This window comes from Physella acuta, unplaced genomic scaffold (assembly GCF_028476545.2).
Source record: "Physella acuta isolate Inbredline_101_S28 unplaced genomic scaffold, ASM2847654v3 ptg000222l, whole genome shotgun sequence".
NCBI lineage: Eukaryota > Metazoa > Mollusca > Gastropoda > Physidae > Physella > Physella acuta.
This window is the reverse complement of record NW_026731741.1, coordinates 60,361-84,834: the sequence shown is the minus strand read 5'-3', so window position 1 is coordinate 84,834 and position 24,474 is coordinate 60,361. Positions and strand designations below refer to the sequence as shown.

Genomic DNA, 24,474 nt, shown 5'->3' with positions numbered 1-24,474 from the left:
CAGGGTCATATTGTCAGGGGTGGCAGGTTGATGTTGTCAGGGGTGGCAGGTTGATGTTGTCAGGGGTGGCAGGGTCATATTGTCAGGGGTGGCAGGGTCATATTGTCAGGGGTGGCAGGTTGATGTTGTCAGGGGTGGCAGGCTCATATTGTCACGGGTGGCAGGGTCATATTGTCAGGGGTGGCAGGGTCATATTGTTAGGGGTGGCAGGGTCATATTGTCAGGGGTGGCAGGGTCATATTGTCAGGAGTGGCAGGTTGATGTTGTCAGGGGTGGCAGGTTGATGTTGTCAGGAGTGGCAGGTTGATGTTGTCAGGGGTGGCAGGTTGATGTTGTCAGGGGTGGCAGGTTGATATTGTCAGGGGTGGCAGGGTCATATTGTCAGGGGTGGCAGGCTCATATTGTCAGGGGTAGCAGGCTCATATTGTCAGGGGTAGCAGGGTCATATTGTCAGGGGTGGCAGGTTGATGTTGTCAGGGGTGGCAGGGTCATATTGTCAGGGGTGGCAGGTTGATGTTGTCAGGGGTGGAAATTTGAAGTTCACGACTAACCTTTATACCATAAGCAATTTGTCAAAAGGTAATATACCTTATTAATGTCTATAGATTTTAAAAAAATACTCTTTTTTTGGATTATAGCATATATATGTATAGCATATATATATATATATATATATATATATATATATATATATATATATATATATATATATATATATATATATATATATATATATATATATATATATATATATATATATATATATATATATACACATATATATAATTATTTATATATATATAATTATTTATATAAATAATATATATGTATCAAGTACATATTTATCTATTTATGAAAAACATATTTAAATAATGTTTAATAATGTTACTCAGTTGGCCCACATTATTGATACCTGAAAAATTATAATATAGAGACACATTAATCAACAGCTGTGCCAAAACGTTATGCTTGAGATCCACTCACATAAAAAGCATTGAACATAAACAAATACACCCTGTATTTATATTATATATATATATATATATATATATATATATATATATATATATGTATATATATATATATATATATATAAATATATATATATATATATATATATATATATATATATATATATATATATATATATATATATATATATATATATATATATATATATATATATATATATATATATATATATATATATATATATATATATATATATAAGATATTATATTCAATTTTATAAAAACCAAAAGTTACCCTCAGTTTTGCCAGGTGCTAGGAAAACATTTTCCTAGTTAGCAAATACATCATATTTATAAATACCATCAGGGATGTAAAAGAAATAAATTAAAACTTTGATTTAACAACAACATTAAATCATCCTTCAACTATGGAATTATTTTTAATCTTAAATATATAGATGACGCCATTGTTGTCGAACGAGTACTTGGGCACCACAGTTCGGGAGACCGCCTCCCACTTGCCATCCAGTTCCAGTTCTTTCATGTGTGGCTCTAGTCTGTCTTTGTATTCTTCAACGGTTGTCAGATATGATTCACGCATAACAATCATCACGTGACCACCTGCGGGGAGAAATGTATTGGTGAAGTATGTCATAATTGTATCAGTATATCTTTTTAAACTGAGAAACAAATGTCAATATTTGAATTTATTATGATTCATGTTGAATTATTTTTAATAATTTTTATTTTTTATTTTTTAAGATTAATATTTGTTTCCAAACATTAAGTTTAATATTTGTTTAAATAGTAAGCGGACAAAAATCATAATTTACAATAAATTTGATTCTATCACTGATTATAGGTGCCCATCAACCAAATAAAACTGACTGTGTAATATAAAAAAATACCTGGCTTCACTAGCCTAACAAGCTCATCTATCCCATTACATGGGATGTGACCTTGACCCATTCCACCACAAATTATAGCAACATCGTAGTAATCTGAAAATAATGGATTATACAATAGGATGAAAGTAAGTACTCATTAAGTTGGATGAAAATAGCCAATAATTTTATAAGACAAAGGCAAACAAAAAAAACTTATCTGGTAACTGATATTATCTGTCTGGTTACTGAGTAAATATAGGTTAAACAAACAGTGTTTTGTGGTTATATCTTTGTTGTGGACTGAATTCAACCTAAACTAAATGATGCTTATATCAAACGGTTTTAATTTCAATGACAATTCAACATTTTGTGACAGATTTTTCTGGTTGTCTACCTTGAGTTATTCCAGAAACAGTGTTTCTTCCAGACATTTTTTTTTCGGGGGTCGCACTTGAAATTTTCGGGGGGGGGGGGGGGGGGGCGGACGACAATTTTCGGGGGGGGGGGGGCGGACAACAATATCCGGGGGGGGGGGGCGGACACAGTCAAAAGTATATATTTTCTATATAAATTCCATTTCGTTCGGGGGGGGGGGGTAGACTTTCTTCGCCGCCCCCCCCCCCCCCCGAAGAGATGCCTGGAAGAAACTCTGCCCAGAAATGTGAATGTAAATTATATTTAAAACCAGCATTTGTGCAATAGATTTGTTAATATTTTTGTCAGGCAAAACTGAAGGCATTTTTTTTTGTCTATTTCATAAAATATATAATAATGATTAAAACTATTGATTAGCAAGTTAATTAAATTATCTCACCAGGCTCAATATTAGTGGAGTCTTCACCCAGAAAGTTCTGGAATGTGCGAGTGTAAACGTTCTTTGATATGGCCAGGTTTAGCATTCCCTCGCTAGGCTCAAGAGCATCGATTTTACTGAAACCTTTGCGCTGTAGCTGGTAGAGTGAAAAAAAAAACATTTTGAAATGAATTAAAATTCGTAAAAAATTTCAAAGGGAAATAATCATTTTAACAGTGAATAGTAAAACTGTCACGTATTCAATATGTATCAATCTTTTGAGGGGGAAACAATTTCCTTGTTACAGAAAATTTACTACACGGACTTTTTTCTTTAGAAATTTAAATAAGAATCTATTTTCTGGGTAATATTAACTAAAAAATACTAAAATGGGCTCGTTAATTATAGTTACTTGTTTCATGAAGAAAACACCTATCTAGTTGGCATATTACCAATGTATTAAACTGACCTGACTACCAACCAACCCAGTGCCAGCAGCGACATCAAGAATGTAGAGATTCTTCCTGACTTCTTCATCAGGAAACAACTCAGCCATGGTCTCTGCTGTAATCAACGGACCTCGGTAGTTTTTTTCACCCAGATCCTGGGAAGAGAATCGGGTAAAAAAAACAACTTAAAATAGGGTGATGGGTAAAGAGAAGTATGTTATTGCAAGCACTTGAAAAGGGATCATGCACTTTTATACAACAAAAGGACTTGGTTTAGTTATATAACAAAAAAAACTGGGGTTGGTGTCATATTACAAAGGGCTATGGTATTATACAATATGGCTTTGGGCTGTAAGCAAGGGGGTTAGCAAGGAATAGGGGATTCTTTTGTTGTTAGCAAGGGTTAGGTGATTCTTTTGTTGTATTAGGTAAGGGGTTGTGTACAGCACGAATAGATTTATTTGCATTACACTGTCTTTGTTATATTTTTAAATTCATATTTCATTAAATTGATTTTTTTTTTTAAGGATTGGTGGGCTAATTCATCGACACAAAAAGCTTACACCTTTTTGCTTTTAAAGCCTTTGCATTTGTTTTTAATGGAAGTATTGCAAGCAATCTGATTTCATTTTATTTATTTGTAAAGAGATGAATACAAAGCCTTCAAATGTATTTTTAATGCACGATCTAAATCTAACTTTGTGTGCATAAAACAGACTCAATTTAAAAATAGCGCAGACTGATCCGCGAAAAACTGTAGGCCTAAAGGAGGTTCTTTTTTATCCTGCAATATATTAGATTACCTTGACATAACCCAGTTAGAAATATCTAGCTATCTATATGGTGTAGTAACAAGGTGTACAGTAAAATATAATTTAAAAGACCTATCGAAGCTGGTGTTGTTGTTTTTTATGGTGGGGGGGGGGAGGGTTTTTTAAATCTCGCGGGAAATGACTCCTAGAATCTCAGTAAAATCTCACAGAGATTCTCCCACTGTCCATTAAAAGATTTTTATTCTTAATACTATTCATTTTGAATTTTAACCACCAGGGGTAGGGATGTGTAGTTGATGCATCACTTAGGGGAATTAAGCTTTTAAAAAATGAAACCTTAAAAAACAAATAAAAGACCTAGATCTAGAGATCTAAATAAAGATCTAGATTAGATCTAGCACATTTTTGTGCATACATATGAACATGACATTAACTGACATGGTTCACTTCATACATTACCAGCTTCACGCGCAGACCTAGTTTGTATTAGATTTTACGATTGTCAAAACAATGTCTCCTTGTCACTAGATTCACTGTTTAAAAAAAAGAGACATCTCGGTGGTTGTGGCGGAGGGGGGGGGGGGGGGGAAGGAAGGGTTGCTACCCTTTTAAAACCTTTTCGCTTTTTTCCCCAGTTCAGTTGAGTCAAATGTAAGCCAACGTTCAAATATAAATAAATAAATAAGTAAATTAGATTGGAATAACTGGTCCAAACTTTTTTTTTTTGAAATAGCACTTTCAAGGTTGAAGCCATTAACACCTCTTTATGTCTGTCTCAATTGGGCAGAGAAGGTTGTAAAAAAAAAAAAATTTCTAGACACTTTAATGATTGTCTGATAGATGTGGCTGTGTGAACGCTACAACGACATAGGCATAAATTATGTGAGGATACAACAGGCTAATGCAGTGTAAACAAAGGCCTGGGCATGCAACTAGCAGACGACAGGTCGTGTTCATCGATCTAATCTAAATTTACATGCTATTATCATTGATAAGGCTTTTTAAAAAAATTGTTTTAGAATTCCCATATTTTTAAGCATGGTTTTAATATGATGTGAGGTTTCAACGTGTACCTGAGTGTCAGCAGTGTAATGCTGAAGAGGGGAAGTAATCAAGTGACCTTGTAGTGCGGGGGGGGGTGGGGGGGGGGGGAAGGGAGGTAATTGAGTGACCTTGTAGTGTGGGGGAAAAGGTAGGTAATTAAGTGACCTTGTAGTGTGGGGGAAAAGGGAGGTAATTAAGTGACCTTGTAGTGTGGGGGAAAAGGGAGGTAATTAAGTGACCTTGTAGTGTGGGGGGGAAAGGGAGGTAATTAAGTGACCTTGTAGTGTGGGGGAAAAGGGAGGTAATTAAGTGACCTTGTAGTGTGGGGGAAAAGGGAGGTAATTAAGTGACCTTGTAGTGTGGGGGGAAAGGGAGGTAATTAAGTGACATTGTAGTGTGGGGGAAAAGGGAGGTAATTAAGTGACCTTGTAGTGTGGGGGGAAAGGGAGGTAATTAAGTGACCTTGTAGTGTGGGGGAAAGGGAGGTAATTAAGTGACCTTGTAGTGTGGGGGGAAAGGGAGGTAATTAAGTGACATTGTAGTGTGGGGGGGAAAGGGAGGTAATTAAGTGACCTTGTAGTGTGGGGGGAAAGTGAGGTAATTAAGTGACCTTGTAGTGTGGGGGGAAAGGGAGGTAATTAAGTGACCTTGTAGTGTGGGGGGAAAAGAGAGGTAATTAAGTGGCCTTGTAGTGATGTGACTAGGGGAGGTAATCGTGACCCTGGTGGTGAAGAAGGAAGGTAATCGAGTGACGTTGTGGTGAGTTGATTTGGGGGGGGGGGGGTAAATCAAGTGACATTGTAGGAGGGTGACGAGGGGAGGTAATCACGTGACTGCCATAAAGTTCAATCGATGGTAATATTGTCTAATATCCACTGCATTTGCTATATATAGGGCGACTATCAGGTAGGGCATTACATCGGATAAATATCATGGCCTTTTTTAATGCGGCTTAAAGAAAAAAAATTAGTTTATTTTTGGTAACATATTCAATGCAGCTAAACATCGCTTTTCTTAATTATTCAAGACTGTCAGACTTTTTAGCCCAATTTTTTGTTTCGGCCTTTTTTTCATGAAAGATGCAGCATTATGCTCAAACTCTAAATCGTCTCAGTCTTCTAGGAAATTGATTCGTGGCCATATAACTTATCAGTATTATTACAACTATTCATTCTCAATAAGTGCTTAATATTAAACAATCTTCATGTTTAAAAAAATCTTATTTGTGATCCTTTTTAAAAAACTAGGAACAGACTGCTTGAAAGGGGGGGGGGGGGTAGAGGGGAGAGATAGGTGGCAGACGCGCGTGTGTGTTCGTCTGTGTGTGTGTGTTTGTGTGTGCGTGTGCGTGTTAAAGACCTGTATTATTTACGAACGAGAAATATAATACCAGAACGACGCCCCCCCCCCCCCCCTTCCACACTTCCTGTGTGTAAATCCCACACACCTCTTCCTGCTAAGTACCCAGTTCAAAGCATTCAGAAGTGAGATTGATACGAAAACTGTTTAAGTGTGCATCTTCGGCGCTTATCTAAGTCAATTCAGGATAACCCTAATCTACAATTACACCGACATGAAGCGAAAATTTTAAAATTTAGTAAAGCGGAATAGAGGTGCTGAATATAGAATATAATGGTGAACATTTTCTTTACCTGTTCGTACTGTGCACCTTTCGCCCACTCCGAGTAACGTCTGGCTATCTCCTCCTTTGAGAGACCAGGTTCGTGAGCGAAGTCGTTAGCGGCTGAAGCTTGTGCCATTTTAAGCTGGGTTTGGTTCGTGTCTTCTTGTGATATATGGAATCTGGTGGTAGGATAATTTAAAGTATGTTAGTTTTCAAAAATATGAACCCAACTAATACATCATCAGGGTTGCTTTGATTTTTTTTTACTTGGGGGAGGGGGAGAAGGGAGGGAAATTGAAAACTTACAGGGATGGGGGTTGCTACGTTCTGGAGGCGGATACTGGATAAATTATAGGGGAGCGGTAGAAAAAACCCGGGACAACCCCCCCCCCCCTCCCGCCATGAGAGATGTCTGAAAAAAACTCGGTATATATTAGATGGTCAGAACCCTCATTTCTTTAGAGTGGAGAGATCGGAATAATTCTACATTACATGTATATTAACATACAAACGTAAATATGTGGGGTTTTTTTCAATCTAGATACCCATACATAGCTAGTTATTAATGTACTAATGATGATATATTGCTATCCAGAACCGGCCTCCCATGATAAAAACGAATTATATTTAGCCATATTGAACCAGGTTCTGACAGATCTACTTGTCAGGGCATTGACTGAGTGGGTCGTAAAGGTTTTTGTGTGTAACTCCACCTGTATGGGATGCGTTCTTTGGTGCGACAGACAAGGCAAGGTTCAATACATTGTAGGTCGGGTATCGCCTTTATCTGTAGGCATGGTGTTTGTCGGCCTGGTATCGCCTTTATTTGTCGGCCTGGTATTTGTCTGCCTGGTGGCCTGGTATCGCACTTATCTGTAGGCCTTGTATCGCCCTTATCTGTAGGCCTGGTATTTGTCTGCCTGGTGGCCTGGTATCGCACTTATCTGTAGGCCTTGTATCGCCTTTATCTGTAGGCCTGGTATTTGTCTGTCTGGTGGCCTGGTATCGCACTTATCTGTAGGCCTGGTATCGCCCTTATCTGTAGGCCTGGTATTCGTCGGCCTGGTATCGCCCTTATCTGTAGGCCTGGTATTTGTCGGCCCGGTATCGCCCTTATCTGTAGGCCTGGTATCGCCTTTATCTATTGGCATGGTATCGCCTTTGTCTGTTGGTATGGTATCGCCCTTATTTGTAGGCCTAGTAACACCTTATTTGTAGACATGGTATCACGCTTATCTGTAGGCCTGGTATCGCCCTTATATTTAAGTCCTGGTATCGACTATATTATATATGCCAGGTATTACCATTATTTGTCTGCATGGTAGCGCCCTTTTACCACGCCAAAAAAGTAGTAAGACTGACAACAATATACTGGCTAGCATAATCAATAATGACCGATGTCTATTTTACTCTGTGCATGCAATTTATAATTATTTATAGTCGTATTTAATTATGATTTTAATCAATATCTAGTGCAAGTAAATAATGCATGAAGTCTGTCAATTGCTTCACGGAAAACCCAGTAATTTTAGAAGACGTGAATTGACTGAAATAGCTTGTATTACCTTCTATCAACACAGATCTAGATCTAGGTCTAGATCACACAGGAAACTATATATTCAAGTACCCAAGCAGGAAATGCGAACTGATCGTTCGTTCACGGAGTCAATGGGACTTTTCTCGAGGAAGTGCAAGTTATCGGGTTCGTGTAGAGACGAGGCACAAGCTGCGTAATAAAATATCAGTGCAAATTTTAAAAAAATACCCCAACTCAGATGTAATGATTAACACACAAAAATGTTTTCATCCGTAAAATTGTGTGTTAAAAATGACGGCAGTATTTAGCGCAGCCAGTACTAGTGCGGCGTCGTTTTAGTGCGTAAGTCATGAGGCGCAATTATTATTAGGTTATAACTCCTTAATTTCTTATGACTAGTTGATACGTTTTATAAATGTATATAGGCTACTGTGTAACGACATGTTTGCAGAAAAGCACAAACGGGGGGGGGGGGGGGGAGTGGTATATATATATATATATATATATATATATATATATATATATATATTAGTTTCAATAATCTTAGTAGTTTATAATGATTGTGTTATATAAACTCAAAAGAACCTATTCAGAAGACAATGTACAGAACAAAGACCAGATGGTTAGACATACAAAGAGAGAGGCGTGCCAAATGAGTGCCATAGGTAGAAACATCACCATTATGTTCAGCCGATTACTTAAAAGCTTAGCGAAGCTGCCTGCATTAATCTGAGCATGTGCTATAAATAGAACTGTGAAATGTTCACCTTTTCAAACGCTGCCCTCGTGACCCCGGGCTATGCGCGCACATTCGCAACAAGCACTCGAAGGATGAGTGTCCATTTCATATCTTAAATGAGCCATAAAGACAATGAGGGATGAACATAAACATTTTACTTATAGAAGCTGAAAAATGTTGTTTAAATTGATCTGCCTGTAGGCTTTACAAAATATAAAATCATATATATATATATATATATATATATATATATATATATATATATATATATATATATATATATATATATATATATATATATATATATATATATATATATATATATATATGAATGTCTTCATTAAGAATACAAACTGTCGTTGAATCATGATTGTTAAATCCTGCTTCAAAGGTAGCCGAACAATAACATAGGCTGTCTTGTTGGGTGGGGGGGGGGGGGGGGATGAAATCCAATTTTAGACGGGACAATGGAATTGTTCAAGCAAATAATTTTTAAAAAAAAACGTCTAGACGTAGAATATAAAAATCATACAGTCAGAGTATGTCAATCGTGTGTCAACAAGAGTCCACAGTTCTCTAAAGCCTGAAAAATTAACAACTTTAAGTATAATACAAGCTGTCTAGAGAATAACGATGAATAATTTGTAAGATAAGGCGGTTTTTAAAAAAAAAAAGTTAAGTCTGAAAGACGAGATATTTTGTCAACAAACTTAACATTATCCTGTGTGAGATCAATACCTTGTTATATAGTTAAAATAATTAACATAGACGAAGCAAACCGGTAATATTTTAATGACTATGTTTATCTCTCAGTGTAAGTAATATTTTCTTGTTCTGGAGGGGTTGTTGTACCCTGTTTTTAAATCTAGCATAAGATTACTAGTTTGGGTATTAGATGGGACAGTGTGGCACAGGATGTTTTATTTGTTGTGGCTGTTGGCTGTGTAATTAAATGACAAAACTCAACAATCAGAGGCGTAGCCCCACATTTCCTATCTTGGTTTATTTGTTGTGGCTGTTGGCTGTATAATTAAATGACGAAACTCAACAATCAGAGGCGTAGCCCCACATTTCCTATCTTGGTTTATTTGTTGTGGCTGTTGGCTGTATAATTAAATGACAAAACTCAACAATCAGAGGCGTAACCCCTACACTTCCTATCTTGGTTTATTTGTTGAGGTTGTTGGCTGTATAATTAAATGACAAAACAACAATCAGAGGCGTAACCCCTACACTTCCTATCTTGGTTGTATCGCATCGCCTTAAGTATATCTCTTACTTGGAGGAGACCACTACCCCCCCCCCCCCTCCCAGCCCCACCACTGGAGCAAGTTTAATGTCCCTCCCCCTTCCATAGATGAAATAGGAAAAAAAAACTATATCTAATATAGAAAATATATACTCTTTTAATCAGTGCCACCGTCCACCAAAGTTTCAGTAGCAAATTATACATCAAGAAACATCGACTGTGTTACTAAAATATACACGATACCCACTGCTAGCCTTAGTATTTTATTGAGCAAGTAGATCTATGACGATATGATAACATTACTATCAGGATATTAGAAGCAAGCTAATGCATTCTATGAGACTGGAGCCTGGATGTGAATATGTTGCTAGGAAACAAAATTCATCTTTGTGTAGTTGTTATTAAAAAACGTCACCCGTTGTTTTTTAAACAAGGCTTCATCGTTTGCACTAAGTACTTGATACGTGCATTCAAAACATCAATAGTTTTGTTAACAAGATTGTCAGTTGGATAATTATAAATCCGCTTTCATTGTTGCAACACGGAAAAGGCCACCGATCTTTAAGTTGAAAAAAAAAATCACACTATTATTTTGTCTTCATTTTATATGGAACGCTTGAAATTTGCAAAGAAAAAAATAATTTGGACACGATTCGTTTGCGGAGGTGTACAAATTATCGTACCTGCTGCATTTTATCACGTGATGTGCCAGTTCAACGACTCTTGTTTTCTTTAACCATCTGCTTCTACTCCCCTTTCTCTGTTAGCACTCGATTCCACTATTGTACCCTCCCACTCCACCACCACCCCCCTCCCCTTTCTCATCCCCCGGCCAAACATAACTATCGATCGAACAGTTCAGAAAATTGTAATTTCAATGTAATTAACCTAGAGCAAATCCAGACGTTCGTAGAAGCAGTTCATGTCAAGAAACAATAAATCACCCATACAAAAGCACCAGGAAATCGTAACCTGTGATTAAATGTGTTGTAGAAGTAAGGTATGTCTACTTTCCCCACACTTAACGCTCATTTCTTTCTGTACTTTTATATCTTCGTCCTATTGCAACCTGCTTTCTCGAATCAAAAGCTTTGGTCGCTTATGAATTTTCTTACATATTTTAACGACAAAAGTTTTATAGAAGAAAGCAAGTTTGTTTTGTTTTATTATTTTAAATGTATTTAAAAGATTGTTATTATAAAGGTTTTTTTTTTTTTTTAAATTTGTTTTACCTAAGTCTGAAACGAATTTTACTGGCCATTGATTCTTTAGGGTATTCATTTAACTGTTACAAAATAAAGGTAGAAAACAGATGAATCAGTGTTCAAAGCTCCCCCAGCCGTTTATTTTATTATCGTACATTGTGTAATATAATAGGCTGAAAATTAGCTTTTTGATTACATTTCTACCCCTTTTGGCGCCCCTTTAGTGGTCGGCACCATGGCAGACCTCCCCAAACCTAACCCCCTACCTACGCCAATGTGAATGGAATGATCTGCTAATGTGACACGGCTGGGGGGTCGGGGGGGGGGGGGTCTATGTGTAGACATGCAGGTATGAATAGGAGGGGTAAAATGTGTACAGTGAAATCTCAGTAAACTGAATCAGTAAATACATAAATACAAGTGTGTTCAGGGCATTTGTTTCTGCACTTATCAAAACATGCATATGTGACCATAAACTTAGCAATCGACCGGATGCATGTGTTATAGTTTCTGTCCAGATGTTTAGCCACCCTTTACGACAGCCCATTAGAACTACCTATTTCAGATTAGAATCAGTGGCGATAAATTCAAGTGCATTATCAACAAAACCAACTCAGGATCTTTAGCACAATTGATGTCTTTTTTTTTACAATGTCTCGGAGACAAATGGTGACAGTGTATAATAAAATAAGAGAAAGGAAAAGGTGGCAGAGGCGTAGCGACCCTCCCCGGCGCCCGGGGACAAACTTTCGATTTGCACCCCCCCCTCGAACTTTTCATTTGCACCCCCCCTCAAACTTTCGATTTGCACCCCCCCCTAAGGTCGGCGCCCGGGGACATATGCCCCCCGCCCCCCCTCGCTACGCCTCTGAAAGGTGGTGGATAGAGACCCCCCCCCCCCCGGAAGGACAGTTAATAAAACTAGTAGAGTGGTGTAGAATCCACGGGGGTAGAGGAGGAGGGGAAGCCAAAAAACAACATGAAGGTAAATGCAGAAAATCGTTCGAAAGATGTATGGGGAATGCTGGATTGATAGGGTTTAAGCTTTAAAATAAATCACATTTAGTTATGCTCCTTAGGCAGCCGAAAGGAATAAAAAGAAGAAAGTCAGAAGTTTGGATATAATTTCAATATAGAAAGTTAATGTTAACATCGGCTGTCATCGCTTTCTGCTCAAAACTATTTGCATAAAACGTTTATAGATAATCCATCTAATAACAAAAACAAGTTAATAAAAAGTCTAGTGACAATTTAAGCGCAATTTCCTTAATTAAATTTTTCTGACCGAACGAAAGGATATTTTTGAAAACTTTCTTCGGCAATATTGTTCTTAATTATGGCAGGAATCGATTGATAATGTTTCAAGTCGCTAAGTAGTCTGGTTGCCGAGATATGGGCCAAAAACTGCATTTTTTCGAGGTTTTTTTTGGCTTTTCCGGGAAATCCAGGAAGGAATTCCGGAAATTTTTTTGACCCACAATCATCCTCGGATTTTCTTAACATATTTGCTTTTGGAACTAGTCCTCGATATTGCTTCGTTGAGGAGGAGATACGACTTAAAGCTGCGGACACACATCGGACACACATCCATCCTTGACGAGTTAATAATCGCAATTGTCAGTATGGAAATTGCGCTAAAAAGGACCCGCTTTAAACTAAACATAATAAAAAAACGAGCCGACCCGCGGCATATCATTCATGATACGCCGCTATTTAGTTGTTTTATTTTCTACTTTTCAGTAATTCATAATTTGTGAATTCGACAGTACCACTGCTGTCACTGAAAATATTAAATTTAAAACACTATCAGTAAGTCGTTAAGGACGATAACCCCCCCCCCCCCTTCCCCCCAACCCATACCCCCCCCCCCCCCCCCCCCCGTGAAAGCAGCCTCCTCTTAACTACATCCCCTAAGTTTAAAATCGTTTCAAACTAAATGATCTGCCCCTAATAGCCGTCACTAAACCCGGCTCTACGACTGTAAACATTTAGCGTGAACCACAGCTCACCAGACTTCCTAGAGAGGAAGAGAGGGGGCTCCAAGGCGCGCTAACAGCTTGTTTTCTAACGGCTCCCAGAATAGAATTATATATATACGAGCCGGCCCGCGGCATAACATACGCCGCTATTTAGTTGTTTCTAATTTTCAATAATTCATAATTTGTGAATTCGACAGTACCAACGCTGACACTGAAAATATTTCTTTAAAACACTATAAGTAGCTCGTTAAGGACCATAACCCCCCCCCCCCTTCCTTCCCTCCCCCCCCCCTCCACCCTCCCCCCCTACGTTTAAAATCGTTGGCTCTGCTTGTAAACATTTAGAGTGAACACAGCTCACTAAAACCATGTAGGGGTGGGGAGGTAGGGAGAGCGTTTACAGCTTGTTTTCTAACGGCTCGAAGAAGAGAATTATATATATAGATATATAGATGTTTAGACCTACTAGTCCGGGTATTTTCATGGTTCGAAATCACTACGTGATTAAACATGTTTTGAATGTTAGCCCTAGTCATTTGAAGCGACAGTTCGGTAAGGGACGTTTTTATGTATTAAATTAATACAAATTAAAACCTTACCTAGACGCCAGGCGGGAACTTAAAGGATACGACTAGATTTATCTCACAAGTATAGAAAAAATAAGTGACAAAACCGTAGTTCATAGACATTAGCGGATTAATGGGCTGACCAGGAGGCCACCCATTTTCTCTTATCAACAATAGTAAAAATAACTTCTTATAAATATTTTGTTAGTTGCTTACAATCTAAATGTTGTATGTCCAAACCAGAAGCATATTTCCTTCTGTATTAAACGCTTCCTCTCTCTCTAAAATAATAAATGCGGGTTTGATTAACATTGCTTATAAAACACGACAAGTGAGTAGATTACATAAGGCTAGCGTTCTGTGTCAGATCTGCAAGTGTTAAGTGGACTGATCACACATACAAACATAATACAAAATGACATCTATTATAACCCTACGCCTTCCATTAGAAACAGACAAGCAGCACTATAACCCTAACTAGTTTACGACATTAGGCCTATTTAGAAATGTATGAAGAGATGTTTTTAAATGTTATTATATGAATTACATTTTTGTATATTTAAGCTTTTTAAAATAAAAATTACAACATAATCAAGCACGCTTTTAAAGGCACTGTAGTTGGAATATCAGGTGTGTATCTAGGTTATCCTGCTTTTGTACTCCTTAAATCATGAAAGTTTTAATTGAATATTATTAATCTGTATGTTTTGCCAGTTAAGCCCAATATCTTTTAATCCAATTTGAAACATACCCGACCTAAATATGTTTGTGTATAAAGAAACGATTAGACAGCTGTGGTGCTAGACTAATTGAGTTTTTGTCAAACAACGCGATCTATAGCTATTGTTTAAATATCCTGCTAATCTTCATGATTGTTCCACGTAATGTGGTTTTAGCTAAACACTTCACTATTGCACAATCAATGTAGAAAATCATTGAATCGAAAGGTAAATCCTTGTATACGTTTACTTTCTTAACTATGTGAATACTTTAATACCACAGCTTAAGATGAGCTTTTTTATTATTATTTTTTTCTTCCCTTTTGGTGCCCCCCATTTTGTCTTACTAACAGCTTTACGCAATTTAAAAGTTCAAAAAGTTATAAAATATTTTATGTAGTACTTTACTATTTTAGGAATTTTTGCAATAACATTTACAAATACAGAGAGATTGAAAAAAAAAATTAAAAATCTTTATATTCTAACGCCACAATCATGTGACCATTTGATTTCAGTGGCGTCACAAGGCGGAAGTATGCCATTGCGGAAACTCGAGGTCAGAGTTTTTTCAAGGCATTCCCCCCCCCCCCGAACGAAATGGAATTTATATAGAAAATATATACTTTTACCAGTGTCAGCCCCCCGGAAAATGTCCGCCTTCCCCACCCCCCACCCCCCGAAAATATCAAGTGCACCCAAGGTGAAAAAAGTCTGGAAGAAACACTGCTCAAGGTCACGACCCAGCCAAGTCTGACCTCAAGGTCACGACCCAGCCAAGTCTGACCTCGAGGTCACGACCCAGCCAAGTTTGACGTTTGACATGTTTACCTAGCATTGGTGCCTCTGTGTGTTTTCCCTCTGATTTATACAACGCAACAGGAAGAGTTATTGTCTTATCAGTCGATATGCGATTATGTTGTTTTTATTCGATTTAATGTCACACCCCCCCCCCCTACATTGTGTCAGACGACAAGGAAACTCCCCCTCCCAACCTCTCGTACTGATTGTAACCTTGCTGTGTGTTACCCAGACTTTGAGAGCCATATAAATTCCGTAACACAAACTTTGTCTATTTAACTAAGAAGACATTTAATTTGTATGATATAGGCAGGTTGGAGGTTTGGTAGCATTTGAAAAGATTTGTTAAAGTAAGTTCATCAATTCGGTATTAAAATATAAAGGTATGTAATAAAATATTGGAGTGTGCGTCTTTAGATTGAGATTTTGGATTTAAAAGTAGCTTAACTTTTATCTAAAACATTAATGACAACAAAAAAATCACACATCAAAAATGCACAAAATTAATCCAGTTACCACACAATCAAAGGTGTCATTCAGTTACCACACAATCAAAGGTGTCATTCAGTTACCACACAATCAAAGGTGTCATTCAGTTACCACACAATCAAAGGTGTCATTCAGTTACCACACAACCAAATGTGTCACAAACCACACAATCAAAGGTGTCATTTAGTTACCACACAATGAAAGGTGTAATCCAATCATCACACAATCAAAGATGTCATTCAGTTACCACACAACCACAGGTGTCATTCAGTTACCACACAATCAAAGATGTCATTCAGTTACCACACAATCAAAGATGTCATTCAGTTACCACACAATCAAAGATGTCATTCAGTTACCACACAATCAAAGATGTCATTCAGTTACCACACAATCAAAGATGTCATTCAGTTACCACACAATCAAAGGTGTCATTCAGTTACCACACAATCAAAGATGTCATTCAGTTACCACACAATCAAAGATGTCATTCAGTTACCACACAATTAAAGGTGTCATTCAGTTACTACACAAAGGTGTGTGATCGCGTTGCAAATTATTTCATGTATAATACCCCGAGTCGATGCTAGTTAACTAGATTTCTCTTAACATTATTTGATTTATTTTAAAAACAAATCTAAATATATGCCTGCTTAAATCGAAAATGAGTAGAATAGACGTAGAATATCAATTTTGCGTTTTAACTCTTCCCTAAAAATCTATTTATCTATATCTAGATACTTGGTGGGTCTTGTTTGTTTTTTTTAAATCTGAATATGGCCTATTTTTAATTTCTTTAAAAAAATATATAATAGTAAGTAAACTACTTTTAATGATCATCTATCTTCAAATTCTAATAATACTTTTGTATACTATTAGTCCCTGTTTTGCTGTCTTCGGTCGTTTTAGGAAGTCGGGATTCGAACTTTGTAGCTTGTACACTAGCTCTTCCCACCACCCCCACCCCCTGTCCTGTAATGCCACTGTCCTGTTGAAGAAGATGAGTCATCATTTGACGTCTTTAACCCAGTTGTGTCAACCGGGATGGAAATTTCTAGAATTTGATGATATTGTGAACATGTAGGCTACACTCAGCTCTCAGTCATAAATACAACTGTCACGCGTCTATTTAACAGTATTTACATATAACATTGAAAAACATTAGAGAATGAAGCATTAAAAAAGATTCATTCTGACTTACCTCAAGATGATGTAATATGTAACGTGTCTTCTACGGCCAATCAAGTCAGCTCTTAGTACAATAGCCTTACCTCATTATTTATGACGTAAATTAACATACTGTAAATCCTCCAAGAACAACATATCGATTTTCTTAATTAAAATTAAATGGCTGTAGTGTACATACGTGTCCATCGGCTAGCAGACGAACGTTCGTCTGCTGTGAAGGAAGAGCGGCAAAATTCATCAGTCGGCAGACGTTGCCATGCCGACTCGGACTGAACTGCGTAACGGTAGTGTGTGAGTACGCCGAGTGTAGGCCACCACACCTTTTTTTTTTTAAATCAGATATGCTCTCCGGGGGGGGGGGGGGGGGGGGAATCACAGACTGCTACTCATTTCTAAAAATAGAACACACCACCTCTTCCTTTTATCGGAGCGACTACTGTCCAGAATTTGTGGAGCAGAATTTGTGTGAAAGGGGGAGGGAGGAGGGGGGGGGGGGTGAAGAAATAAAAGTAATGCCAGACTCCCTAGCCCGCTCTTCTGTAGTGTTGGCGGCGCTGTCTGACCGGTCGCGGAGGAAAAAAAAATCGAAGAAGGAAGTAAATCCGGTCACAACTAGGCCATCGTCTGCTACAGCCTCGCTCTCGGTATCGATACTAGCAACAGGTTTAACGTCTGGGGGGGGGGTGTATTAATATTATTCTATTTATTCGTTCTTACAGTTAACGTGCACAAATATACAACAAATATATTGCAGGGTGTTAAATAAATTGAAACGGTTGTGTTAAGTCGTGGAGAGAGCATAGCAAATTTAAATTGCTCTTGACGTATAAATGGATCTTGTATCTGTTATACAAGATAATGGGTTGTGGAGAGTTGTCTGTAATTATGCTATACTAGCATCCCCGTCCAGCGTTGCTGTGATACCAGAAGATAGGAAATTCAAGGAAACTCAAACTAATAACGTTTAACTGTTGCTATGGTGTATTTTCCGACGCGTGGCCTCAATTTCTGGCTTATCTGTCCGGTGCTGTTCATTGCATTAGAATTTTTTTTTTAAAAAAAGCATATTAGAGCACAGCATTAAATGGAAAAATTCAGTGCTGGTAAAACTCTGAAGGCCCTGCAAAAGATGATGAATGTTCTTACGTAATTTAACTAAGACTGATGTCAAACCCCATTTATCCATGAGGTGCCGTGATTGTATCAGCGTCATTCAGATGCGTAGTTATCCATTCCGGCGCCCGGGGGGGGGGGGGGGTCGCAAAATTAATAGCCCCCCCCCCCCCCTCACTTATATAGTTATTAACATTAGTGAAATGGCCCCCTGCCACACAATTAATGTAGAAAACAGTCAAATCAACGAGAAACCCCTGTGTATAATTAAGTAATGCAGATCAGAATAAGCATTATCTTTTATTTTACACTGTTTGGTGCCCCACAGGATTCTCGCCCGCGGACGCCCCACCTACCCTCCCCTTGCTGCGTCCCATAAAGCTCAGCAGGTTTATTACTAGTCAGCGATTGGTTCGATTAAAGCATTATTTCATACTACAGTTCAACAGAAGCGGCGAAGTTCGTTCTATAATGTATGATTTGAACAGGATATCACTGTACTTTATTAGTTATTTTTTTTAAAAAAAAACATAATCAGCTCCATCAACCCCCCCCCCCCTCCCCCAGACGCACAGAAACACACACATTTCTCCTCCCGCTCCAGAGTGGCAGTAATTGTATCTGTGTAAACATCGAGTAATCGTCCATCCACAAATAACAAAGTTTGCAGAAGGGGCGTGTGGGTATATCATAAGTAGTAAGTGTGCGTCTTGGTGGGTGGGTGTGTATGTGTGTGTGATGGCAAGCGGGGATCGAGGTAAGGGTTCAATACCCAGAGGATCAATGATGTGGCGCCTCTACGGTGCCCTGTCAAAACGGTCCGGGACAAATCGGCCCCGTCAAAACGGCCCCGTTAATATGACCCCGTCAAATCGACGCCCGACAAAACGACCCAGTCAAAGTAGCCCCGTCAAAAGGACCCCGACCTATTGGCTCCCGTCAAATTGGCTCCCGTTATATTGACTCGCGACATATAGGCTCCCGACAAATGAGCTCCCGACATTTAGGCTCCCGACAAATGGACTCTCAACATATTGGCTCCCGACAAATAGGCTCAGGACATACTGGCTCCCGACAAAGTGGCTCCCGACATATTGGCTCCCGACAAAATGACTCCCGACATATTGGCTCCAGACAAATAAATGGCATGACCACTATTGGCATAAAAGTAACCATTTTGTCCTACCTCCACTACTACTATATCCTCTTTTTAATGCCTGAATGTAATTGTTTTTCATGAACCAACATCAATTCACAAACAAATCAAGCCCTTAACAGCTAAAATCCACCAATTCTAAAATGTTGATAATGTTTAATTTACAACAGTAAAGATCTGTTGCATAAAAGCGAGCACGGAAGTGAAAATGTACGATATACATGATGTTTATAGGACATTTTGTTTTGATAACCTACAAGCATACTGGAGGTAGGAAGGTACAGCGCGGACCCTTCTCTCCACACACTGAGTTGGAACAGCCTATAACCGACTCAATTATGGAAGTCATAGATAGATGACCCTTAAATTAAAACATACTATATTTTATAATAGATAAACTAATATAAAAATAAGGCCTGCCGAACAAGAGATACATACGTTGTATTACTTAAGAGTGTTGGATAAGCTAACTCTAAAGAATATTGATAAAGGGGTCCCACTGGCTGGTGTCATATTCAATGAGACCGCTTTACCGGGAGACTTAGTCTCTACAGAAACGGTATTGTCAGTGGTCCTTTTGTCTGGAGCCAAATTGACAGGAGCCTTTTAGTCGTGAGCCAAAATGACGCTAGCCTATTTGTCGGGAGTCGTAATGACGGGGGCCGTTTTGTGGAAAAAACTAAATGACGGGAGCCTATATATGGGGAGCCAAAATGACGGGAGCCTATTTGTCAGGAGCCTTATTGACTGGAGCCCTTTTGTAGGGAGCCTATATAACGGGATCCTATTTGTCGGGAGCCTAAATGACGGGAGCCTATATAACGGGAGCCTTTATGGCGGGTTCCATATGTCGCTGGCCATTTTGACGGGGTCAATTTGACGGAGCTCTTATGTCGGGGCCGATTTGGCGGGGTCGTTTTGACGAGGCCGTTTTGTCATTGGCCGTTTTGACGCCGCACGCGCCTCTACACTACAACTAGTCGAATCACACTGAGTCATACAGCATTAACAAATATTAGCAGTTAGCCATTTGACGTTACCGGTACACAGGGCTAGTCAATGATTTTTGTCAAAATAAGTTCAGGACAATTATTTAAGAACAAAGCTTTACTTTAATTAAAAAACTTAATTATAATTTGAAATTACCAAAATCAATATTTTCAATATATGGCATAAGTGCATTGTCATTTAATGCAATTATGATTCGGTGTAACGAGGGACAAAAAGCGACGAAATTATTCAACCTACCGTCTCTCAGACCCAACTGCACTGCCATGACCTGACAGAGTCCCAAATGATCAAGCTCTGCTACTTAAGCTTGGCTTGTATTAGTTAGGTTCTCCTACCGTATGTTCGATCGTCACATTCCACTAAGGCCCATATCGTGCTTTGCGTCATACCGCACCATTGCATAGGGAAGAATGGGGGGGGGGAGATTAACTAAAATAAGATGTATTGATTACATCAACCTCCTCCCACTACATGCCGACCTTATTTATGAGTGACAGATTGTGACGGTAAAACCATTTTGTGCAACCCCACCCCCTCTTCTACATTCACTTCCTCCATCTTTGGTCAACCACATACCACATCGCGCACAGTGACCTCTGACCCTGCCGCCCAGTAGCGTCCCCGGGCGCCGACCTTAGGGGGCGCCAAAATGGGTTGGAAAAATAAATTGAAAGGTTGAGGGGGTGCAAATTGAAAGTTTGAGGGGGCGGGGTGCAAATCGAAATCTTGAGGGGGCGGGGTGCAAATCGAAATCTTGAGGGGGGGGGGTGCAAATCGAAAGTTTGAGGGGGGGATGCAAATCGAATTCTTGAGGGGGGCGCAAATCGAAAAGTTTGTCCCCGGGCGCCGGGAAGGGTCGCTACGCCTCTGCTGCCGCCAGACTGTCCAGTTGGGGTGGTGGATAATGACCAATCCCTGAGTCTGAAAGGCTTATGGGACAGGTCCTTTACTGTGACCATAAAAGGACCGGACCCTCAGTTTCCCGATTGGCGCGTATTTTGGTTTGGAATTATGGTATATACTTATACATTTGTTGAAACTCATATTTGTTATTAATGTTACCAAGTATTTCTGAATCTGAAGTCTAACAAATGCACATGTAGCCTTTGTGTTTATTAAATAATATAATTTTATTACAGGCCATAAACTGCAGACATTGAATTGTTCAAGTGGTTATCGGACCTGATTAAGAAGAGTACTTGCCGCTGTTGCTAGATCAAAGATCTGCAATATGTGTAGAATATTAAAATGCGTATTTATGTAGAAACAAATATTCTCTCTATTATAAATTATAAACAGAAAATTATTTACAAACGTTGATAAACTTCAGAAAATCATTCTCATTTAAAAACAGAATAAAATTTGCAAACCCGGTTCTTAGACTAAATTTTTAATTTTCCACGTTTTTTACATGTTTTTCTATATAAATTGATGTCGCAAAGAGACTAGGTAAAAGTCGGATTCTAAGAAGAGGGATTTGTTTAGCATGAGGAAGTGTTATCAGTAGCGTAGGGGGGGGGGGGCGGGGGGGACATATGTCCCCGGGCGCCGACCTTAGGGGGCGCCAAATTGGGTTGGAAAAATAAATTGAAAGGTTGAGGGGGGTGCAAATCGAAAGTTTGAGGGGGGGGTGCAAATCGAAATCTCGAGGGGGATGCAAATCGAAAAGTTTGTCCCCGGGCGCCGGGAAGGGTCGCTACGCCTCTGAGTGTTATAGAATAGTGGTGAGCATATTGGGAAAAATGGTTGTGTTGTTCAGTGTAGCCGACATACCGTTTTCCCGCGGGAGACGGGGTCGTCTAGTTAACTATAAAACCGATTCCTGTAGTGATTTAGTTTCCGTGACAGTTGAATTGCCTATTGTTATGTGACACATTTATTTTATTCGTGGTAGAAAAGTGGCTCCGTCCATCCTACCTGTTGAATTGTATTATTTTACTGATTGCTGTCTTTAACGCGGCCGATCGATTTACCGTTGACGCCGATTACTAACCAAAAAAAGAACACCAGCCGACATGTGGAGAACAACAAAAACAAAAGAGGACATACTTGAGAGCTTTTAGACAGAACGATCGATAATCATAACCATACAGAACACAACTGTCTAAAAAAAAAAGAAAAAAGAAAAACAAATATTGGCATTAGATTGCGTGGTGAGATTGGAAACAACACAAATCTCAATGTTTTTATTTGGAATATTGAGAACTTAAAATTTACGGTTCATGATAAATCTAGTTCTTGTTTTAAAGAATCTATAGTTTTCATAAAGTAGGCACTTCTGTTTTCAGAGCTTGTCACTGCATGTTAGCTTATTGGGTTATGTGTTGGGTCAGATTATTACTAAAACGTCATATATAGAAAGGTTAACGTATTGAGCGTGTTTAATAGGAATGGATTGTCAAACCTGACCCACAGTATTCGTACTCAGACAAGGAAATTGAGAAAATAGAACCATCTAAATAATGAATAATAAAGAGCTATTCCCAGTGGCGTCGCTAGGTCGGGTGTTACCCGGTGCGGCAACTCAGGGTGTCACCCCCACCCCCCAAAAAATATTATATAATTATATAGGCCTATATATATATATATATATATATATATATATATATATATATATATATATATATATATATATATATATATAAGGTCTACACAGGCCTATACATAGTTGCACTTGATGCCACCGCCTAATGGTGTCAGTTTGTGTGCACATTATATTAATCCACCAATTAATTCATGCGGTGCGGCAACTCATGGTGTCACCCCCCCCCCCCTTATTGCTGTCACCCGGTGAGGTCCGCACCCTCCGCCCACGCCTCGCAACGCCTCTGGCTCTTCCCATTATGGTATACAACATGCCCCATTGTGATATTGCCAAGGAGTTTAACAGTTGCGTATTGTTGCTGGGTCCCCGTCATTACGGCGGCAAAGTCGCCTATACTGTTAGCCCTTAGTTAGGCTATACTAATAATAAATAGTGTCCATAATATAGTAGCACGTAATACATTTAATCTTAATCCATTATTTCTACACCTGGTCAACTCGTTACAGTCTTATCTATAACAACATTATCCAAGTCCCTGCTATTTCAATTCGCATTGAAAAATCCAAAGCTCTGAGAGATAGTAAGCGACTACGTTACTTGGTATATTTCTACATATAGGGTAGGGAAACAGTAGCAGCTGTTAAGTGCTGTGTGTGCTTACGGTATTAGACACAAAAGATGGTGTGTGCTTAATTGCTTTGTAACGAGGCAGGGGGCATGATTTTAATGTAGGTACTAATTGTGATTTCAAAGACCCCCCCCCCACCTTTTTTTTTTCTAAAAATAAGGGACAAAGCCTAGCTCCATTCAACTAAGGGACAAAGCCTAACCTATCTTTATTCAACAAAGGGACACGATTCAGGTAAGGGAGACAAATCAGCTTAATCCAGCTAAGGGACTCGGTGTAGCTTAACTTTATTTTGTTGGGATCAGTAGTAATATAAGACTACAGCAATCCTTGTACATACAAATATGAAACCCCTGTATTGCTTATACATGGCTCCTCTCTTCACTAGTTTTTTGTATCTTTAGCAACGTTAAAATGTGGAAGCATTTTTTTTTAATCCAGGCGATTGCCAATAAATGTTAGTTAAAATATCGTCCCTTGTTCGGTGTCAACGATACATTAAATATTAACGTAAATAAGGTCATGTGTGGCACCTTGGCATGATAAAAAATATAAATAGCATGTCACATCACTAGTCTTGTAGCGCCATCAAGCAGTTTTGTAAATATCAATATCATGTGACTAATTTTGGCATCGTTTGATCAGTGTAGGATTTAACTACCAACAGAAATGTATTTTATACCTTTCAAATGTATTAATTTTTTGTGTAATTTTAATGTGACTTGTATTCATTTATTATATTAATGTATATTATTTATTATATTCATAATATGTTATTAGGATAATCCTTAAGCTACGAGTCATCCTAAAAGCTAAATTCACCGGTTTAGCTTGGGCGTTAATGGCCACTAACCCATACAAAACTACCCTCCCCATAATTCCTCCAGACCGTCATACCCCTTGTTAAAGGGTCGATTTTTTGTCAATAGAAAAAGTTACACCTTGGATATTGTTTAGGAAACAACATAACACATACCAGAGAAACAAAGGGCACAAGACTGATATGGTAAC

General features: G+C 38.6%; 1 protein-coding gene across 7 annotated transcripts in view; it reads right to left on the bottom strand.

The window, feature by feature from the left end:
* Nucleotides 1-1,235: 1,235 nt before the first annotated feature.
* The window catches only part of LOC131937793 (methyltransferase-like protein 27), a 29,495-nt gene continuing 6,256 nt past the window's right edge, over nucleotides 1,236-24,474 (bottom strand). For 3 of the 7 annotated variants that reach the window (XM_059295438.1, XM_059295434.1, XM_059295433.1), the window contains exons 2-6: nucleotides 6,570-6,720; nucleotides 3,121-3,255; nucleotides 2,673-2,808; nucleotides 1,880-1,972; nucleotides 1,236-1,592 (exon numbers count right to left, since the gene is read on the bottom strand). In XM_059295438.1, coding sequence (XP_059151421.1) covers nucleotides 1,387-1,592; nucleotides 1,880-1,972; nucleotides 2,673-2,808; nucleotides 3,121-3,255; nucleotides 6,570-6,677 — 678 coding nt within the window. In that variant the 5' untranslated portion in view covers nucleotides 6,678-6,720 and the 3' untranslated portion in view covers nucleotides 1,236-1,386. The other 4 variants (XM_059295436.1, XM_059295432.1, XM_059295437.1 and 1 more) reach the window with 4 other exon arrangements.